At 32.6% G+C, this 7,497-nt stretch overlaps 1 protein-coding gene across 2 annotated transcripts; it reads left to right on the forward strand.

Annotated features, from left to right (window-relative positions):
- Positions 1-2,734: 2,734 nt before the first annotated feature.
- On the forward strand, positions 2,735-6,353 carry LOC114392660 (protein YABBY 4-like). Of its 2 annotated transcripts, none has more exons than XM_028353867.1 (7): positions 2,735-3,094; positions 3,350-3,505; positions 3,716-3,842; positions 4,884-4,932; positions 5,086-5,161; positions 5,790-5,864; positions 5,971-6,353. In XM_028353867.1, exons 1-7 carry the CDS (start codon positions 2,999-3,001, stop codon positions 6,037-6,039), a joined length of 648 nt encoding a protein of 215 aa, XP_028209668.1. In that variant the 5' UTR covers positions 2,735-2,998; the 3' UTR covers positions 6,040-6,353. The 2 variants fall into 2 exon arrangements, with proteins under 2 accessions (XP_028209668.1, XP_028209670.1); XM_028353869.1 differs by lacking the exon at positions 2,735-3,094 and adding an exon at positions 3,124-3,142.
- Positions 6,354-7,497: the final 1,144 nt, after the last annotated feature.

Genomic DNA, 7,497 nt, shown 5'->3' on the forward strand with positions numbered 1-7,497 from the left:
CAAAATATATTGTACATCAATTATTTAAAGAAACAAACCCTGAGTCTTTACTATAGTCATTGCTTTTTTATAGAAAAATGTTCCCATGTTTTGCTCTCCTCATCCCCTGGCTGCTTTAGTAATGTCGTATGATGAAGAGGCAACAAGAATGACTTCTAACTCAATGGAAAGTTGGGAACAGCCCAAATGTTGACAAAACATGCAAGTACAATTTGAACTTGACTAGCTATGTTATCAGTTATCACCGTGAGTACTAACAGTCAGATTCCAAATAATAGTAAAAGGAATAAAGATGAGTGAAGCTAGATAGGAATAACTCACGGCATCAATCAAACACACTTCTTAAAGATTAAGGCCAGTGCTATTTGAATTATGAGCTTGATTTGTTCCAAATTAAACAAATTTTATTTTGACTATAGTTAATTAAGTAAATTGCAGTTTCTGCTGCCGCTATATAAGCTACAATATCACCGTGGAAGATTTTATTAATTTTTTGCCACAGACACTGTTAATATGGACACATATCTTCCATTTTCATTTGGCTGTTCTGTGGTTTGGAGTAGGAGGAGATAAAGAAATAGAGAGGCAATTTTATGATTAAATAATTAATTTAAAAAGCTATGCCGGTATGCATGTATCGCGTTAACATTGTTATGTAAGAAAATGTTTCTTTTTACAATAAAAGCGAGGTAACTTTTGCTATTCTCTTTAATTTTTGAAAAATAGTTTTTATATACGTGCACAGGAAAAAGATAACAAATAAACGTGGGATGAAAATAATTCTAAATAATGTGAAATATAGTACCAATCATTCAATTGTTTGAAGTTTAAATAATGAAATTATTTATTACATTTTTTTTCCCTTTCAACATGTTTAATGTTATTGGTTACTGATTGAGAAATTACTTTTGTACAATAATATATTTTGTATAATTTTTTATGATAATCATGATCTTGTTGTAATAAAGGAAAAATGATAGAAAAAACAATATTATGAAAAAAATGTTGATTTTTTTTTTTTTACATTCCCGTGTGTTGCACGGATACTAAAGCTAGTTGTTATGCAGTAATACAGAGAGCAATTCTTCCGATTCTCTGGATAATTGTAACCATCTTAATGGTATCTGATTATAAAAGGGCGAATAAAGCTCACAACTTCCCCGTTAAGAACACATTTAATAATGTTGCACATAGAAAGCACTTGACCCATACCATTTACAAATGGATGATGACACGGTTGTCATTTTTGGGATGAGGGAATCCCACAGGGCTTACATGAGCATCGATGGCGACGGTTCTGATCGGATCTCTCTCAGATCAATGGATCGAGATAGGAGTTAACAACCATCAATTACACCAAATTTTAAAACAGCTAGACATTATAATATTCATACAACAAAATTATACAATTTATATAATTTTTTTCTCTATATAGATCTCACTCCATTAGACTATTTTTTTATATAATAGTTATACTGAGATTTAAACTTATGACATTATGGATTTTATTTTAATCTTCCACCACTACATCGATCCCAGTGAATTTCCATTACACTATCTATTTTATCTTATTTTATTTTTTTCTTCCTATGTTATCTTTCTTTTATTTTGTATAAATTATTGGTCTATTTAATATATTAATATAATTTGGCATTTTGGGATGCAAGCCAGAGCTTGGTTGGGAGCTTTGATGTGAAATTGAAGTCACTTACATAAAAAATTCTAACTTAATTAGCTAACATAAGTCAAAAGAAATAGAAATATAGGAAAGGACAAAGGTGGTAAGTAGCAAGAGGAAAGTCTGCTCGCTGAGATGTTGTTTTTCTACTGACTTAAATGCGTATCAGTCTGTGTAAGGCCAGCGAGAGGGAGTTGTCAAATCACCAAAAGTAAACTTGTTTATCTCTTTTTCACAAATAGCAATAATGAATAATAATAAAATCATTATTATATGGTGATGGTAGCTATTATGGAGTTTCTCTAGTTTCACTGGCTGTGTAGCTTTGAGCGAGGAGCCCTAAGGAAGCGGAAGAGGAAGAGAGAAAGTGAAAAAACAAGCATTAGGGCTCTCACTTCACTGCCTGCTGGTGTGGAGTAGACTAGTGGGTTTCATTCTTTCTTTCTTTCTTTCCTTTGTTCGGAAATTTAGGAAAAATGATTTTAAAACGAAAGTGTTTTTTTTTTTGAGACCTCGCCACAAGACAAGACCCTCTTTAACTATTGAAAACAACAGGTGAGTGTGTGAAAGCTATATCACTCCATGCACACGTCCCTTTCTGGCTCCTCTCCCCCACATCTGCCGCTTCTCTCTCTCTCTCTCCCTTACACACATACACATCGAAATGCCAACCACATGTGTTTCTACTATGTTAATTATATAATAACTTCTCCATGCTCATGTACAAACAAACCCCTCTTCCAGTACATAAATGATGATGATGAAAATTGACTGACCCGTGTAAGATTTTATTTTGTTTACGTGAAAATTAACACAAGTTTAATTTTTTATAAGTGTAAAATTCTTTTAGATCAACAATAATTACTTACCAAAAAAAATTAGTCTAACTCAATGAATTGAAGAAAACCCTAATCTCTACCTTAGAACCAAATAATGATGATTGTGATGAATATATATCACATGAATATATGATATATACATGCATGCATACATGATATATACATGCCAAGGACTTGGTCTATAAACAAGAGCAATTATAAACAGAGAAAGAGAAGGGGGTGAATTCTGTGCCTTTGAATTCTCTAGTTGTATATCTATCGAAGAGAGGACCAGACCAGACCAAATAGATCAGATCAGCCTCTTTCCCTCTCACTCTCTTTCTCTCTCTCTGTCTCTCTGCACCTTTCTTTCACAACTCATAATCAAAAAAAGCATATCCAAGGTGTGGTGGTTAAGCTGTCCATCTATCAATCAATCCAATCAATCAAGAGACCAATCATCAACCGAATATAAGAGAACGAAAAAAGGGGGCTACCCAAAATGTCATCCTCTTCCAGCACATTATCACTGGACCACCTCCCTCCTTCCGAACAGCTTTGTTATGTTCACTGCAACATTTGTGACACCGTCCTCGCTGTATGAACTGAACCAAAACACTTCATTCCCCACTTTTCTACCTCTAGGGTTTTTCAATGCTACCTACTCCACCCTCTTCTCTAAATTCTTTCACTTTCTTTCTCTCTCAATGTTTTCTTCTTGTTTTATTTAATTAATTATTACTCGCCCAATTTTTTATGAATAAATATTAATTGTTTATTTCTTAGTTTTTGTTACTCGCCAAATTATGTATGTAAAATTTTGTCCATTGATCTTTTCCCCCTTAATTTTCAGGTAAGTGTTCCTTGCACAAGCTTGTTCAAGACCGTCACTGTCCGATGCGGCCATTGCACTAACCTCCTCCCAGTGAACATGCGAGGGTTGCTTATGCCATCTCCCACTCAATTTCATTTGGGTCACTCTTTCTTCTCCCCATCTCATAACCTTCTGGTACTTATTTATGTGTATATATACTTCATCATACTTTTCTTTTTCTCTTGTTTACTCTTACGTGTTTGATAAATTAGTGCTTGTATGTAAGTACTGTCACCCTTTTATATAAAACAATTAAATTACTGATTTATAGTCTTAAAAGATAAAGAGGTGATATGTTGATCCTCTGTAATTTTCCTTACTTGGTGAGTGATTTCTTTTCTGTAGGAGGAGATACCAAACCCCACTCCAAATTTTCTTATGAACCAAACAAATTTCAGTGCGTCACATGAGTTCTCTATGCCTGCTAGGACTGCAGCTGATGAGCTTCCACGGCCACCGATCACAAACAGACGTGAGATATAAAATCTACTCTTTTATTTTATATATAATATTATTATTACATGACTGAAAAGTAGTAACTCAGGCTTCTCTACTTCAAAATTATGGTGCCCTTTTCTTGTTCACCCATGATCTTGTTTCGTCAATAATGAAGTTATCTTTTAGATGAAAGCAACATTTGTCGTAGTAAAATGTTCTGTAGTTTTTCAAAGAAAAAAATAAATCAAGTCGTTGCTTTTATGGTCAATATTGACAGGAACGGTTCCTTTGGTTGAAGGAAAAGGGTCTTTTGAGGCTTCATCGCGGCAGTACCTAAACCCTTCCTTGTTTCGAAACGTACATGCCCTTAAAAAGTTATCAATGATCCTAATAAGTAGTTGATGACAAGGTCTATATATAACATCACCACCTTAATTAAGCCTAGTAAAGGTTCTCAATATCTGGGAAGATTAATTAATGTAAAAGAACAGCATGTAATACCTAGCTTTTAATTTCTGATTCTAGGGCACAGTCTGTGAGGCTGTGTTTCAGTTTTACTTTTGTGAATAATATTTAATTGTATAATGATATATAAATATTTTTTAATTTTAAACATCTTATTAATCCTTTATTTCAAGCTTTCTTGACACATCATAATTAAATCTCATCATATTTATATTTTTTTTATGTCTCTTTGTGTTGGATAGATTAATAAGTGTCAATTAAACATTTTTCTATTTAATTTCATTTTGATTAATTTTTGTTACAAGCACCGACAGAGATGAAGAGAAACTTAGGTTACTTTGGTGCTCATAAGTGGCATGGGGAAAATAGGTGGTAGAGAGAGAGAAAGTCATATGGGGCAGTTTCTTCTCCCCCGGAATTATAGTTGCTTAAAGCTTGTAACACTGAGTATCATCAGAATCAGAAGCATAGATATATATAAATGCAGACAGAGCCAGTAATGCCCCATGCCACGAAAAATAGGGAATTTAAATTGCAAGATAAAAAATAAATATTGCAACTGAAAGTCAAAGGAAATGATTTTGATATATGACTGGTTGCCATTGTCCAGCTCCTGAGAAGAGACAGAGAGTCCCCTCAGCGTACAATCGCTTTATCAAGTGAGTATTAATTTAAAACCATTCGTTTTTATTATTTTTAAATAAACTGAAGAACTTCATATATTTATATATTAAATGTATACATATTGTTGTTAATTTATTTAAGGCTTCAAAGTTGAAGCAAATTTGAACGGTCCGTGTGTATTTCTGCAGGGACGAGATCCAACGCATCAAGTCTGTCAATCCCGATATAACTCACAGGGAAGCCTTCAGTGCAGCTGCAAAGAATGTATGAATCCTTTCCTCCCGTTAAAAAACTAAATAAATATATACAGCACTATGGTTCTTTTACGTACTAGGGTTTTAGAACTTTGAACGGCTAATTATATATTCTTTTTCTCTCCAAATTTTGCATGCAAAGTTTTATTCCCTTCGTTCTATAATTGAAAAAACTTATCCCAAAATAATAATTATTTTTACTTTTTAACGTAACATCAATTTATTTTTTTTCATTTATTTTCCTTATAATATTAATAATATGAACTATGAAATAAAAAATAAATTAATGATGATAAAGTTAATTTTTTAAAATTTATATTTTTTTCTTTTATTTTTTTGATTTTTTTATATATAAAAAGATTTAAGACGATAATTATAATAAAACAGAAGAAAGAAAGGAGCAGTAATTAATTATCTAATCAAACCACTATTCACAAATTGGTAGACATTTTTTCACAATTAGAAAAAATAATGCATTTCTTTCTAGAAGATAACATGTAAATTTTTATAAATAATTTTTTGAAATACATTGCAGTATTCCCTCCTCCTATTTCTACAATCAAATAAATTAATGAATGATAAGGTTTTTCTAGTTCACTTTGGACATCTTCTGATGTATGACGTGCTTTGTGTGTCAGTGGGCCCACTTCCCACACATCCACTTTGGTCTCATGCCTGATCAGACTGTGAAGAAGACAAATGTGTGCCAGCAGGTAAAATTATCATGCACCCTCTTCTTGCAAAATGTTGCTGACAAAATAATGCATAACCCTGAGTTTGATTTCTGAGTGTGTGGGTGTGTCTTTCTCTTTTGTCCAGGATGGAGAAGAGGTTCTCATGAAAGATGGGTTTTATGCTTCGGCTAATGTTGGTGTCTCACCCTACTAATTCACCCCAGTCTGTTTTCTCTTTCGAAGAAATTATGCAAAGAGGAAAAATTTTCCAAGTTCCACCAACCTATGAAGCTCAGGAACTCTGATTCCTTAACTTATAAATGCATCTATTTGTGGCTCAAGAGCGATTATGTTGATATAACTAAGGACTACTACTACACTAGGACTAGCTCTTGGGGTTGTGCATGCATGCATGTAGTTCTCTTCTTATGAGTAGACTTTAATTATTAACTTTCATGTTCTTCAATTCCCCCAGTACTACTGCAGCTGATTGCTTATCTAATCAATAATTAATTAGCCATACTTTCAGTTTTTGCCTACAAGTATGTTCCTTTTAATTTATTTTTACACGGATAAAGAGAGAAATAAAGGAAGAGAGAAATTGATAAAATGTGATAAATGATATCACAATATTAGATTAACCTGCTAGCTTATTACGGAGATACAGAACCTACGTGGACGAAAGTTAACTCTAGACACAAATTGCACGAGGTCTAACGTACATTTGGACATATGTTTTTGTTTTGTCATTGTATGTTTCCTTCTCGGAAATTCTTTGGTTAGAAAAGAGTAGTCCTCAGCATTTTTAACGACCAAAAAGTCTCTGACACAAACTGTTTTAGGAATTTTCTGTTTGATGTTTATGCCAAAAGATTAATGCTTTGTCATTACTGAAATTAGAAAAACAATTGACTGTCATTAGTAATTTATAAAATTAATCCTCACCTTTGCTTCAAGTTAAATCCAACCGAAGACATTGTATCATGCTTCATAACAAAATAAAGTATATAAAGTTAGTTCGCTTCTAAAACTTAAGAATTGGAATGTGGCGTAGGAAAGAATTAATTAGTTATCAAATTCAATCATTTAAACCAAATAACATACATTAAAAAATAATGAAGAAAAAAAATTGTAATGTTATTGGAGTTTTCTTAATCGGCAAAAATGAAATGATTATTAAAAGGAGTACGAGAAGTACTCATAAGTTACATCATCAATGCATAAATGCATCATGTCTACAAACAGACCAGGAACACAAGTACTGGTACGAATAAAATTTCATGTGATTGATTAATACCATTGATACCCAGTAAGCTAGTTTCAAATTTGTTTTTTTTTTTTACGCATTCACACGTACAGCTAGAGACTGAAAATTGTTGGATGAAGATTGATCAGCTCATATTTCGTTTTCCAGTAAAGCAGATTTAAAACATGTAATTTGAATCGGTCGATCTTCATCCAACGAATATGAATGATTTTAATGTTTAAAAAAATTGACTATAGGAAATCTGGACCACCAGTACCCTAATTCCTTTGGTTTACATAGTAAAGACCCGAACTACAATAAGGTAACAATGTAACATTACAACAAAACAAATTCACTAAATACTAATTAATTCACCGGAATGTAGCATGATGTTCAATGAGCTATTACCTGTCATAAAAATGTAAA

Source organism: Glycine soja, chromosome 17, assembly GCF_004193775.1.
Source record: "Glycine soja cultivar W05 chromosome 17, ASM419377v2, whole genome shotgun sequence".
Lineage (NCBI taxonomy): Eukaryota > Viridiplantae > Streptophyta > Magnoliopsida > Fabales > Fabaceae > Glycine > Glycine soja.

Bases quoted from the DNA above. Each gene is read 5' to 3' on its own strand.
- LOC114392660 (XM_028353867.1), top strand. From the start codon at position 2,999: ATGTCATCCTCTTCCAGCACATTATCACTGGACCACCTCCCTCCTTCC. The intron at 3,095-3,349 runs GTATGAACTGAA...CTTAATTTTCAG, and splicing joins TTTGTGACACCGTCCTCGCT to GTAAGTGTTCCTTGCACAAG. The intron at 3,843-4,883 runs GTGAGATATAAA...GCCATTGTCCAG, and splicing joins GCCACCGATCACAAACAGAC to CTCCTGAGAAGAGACAGAGA.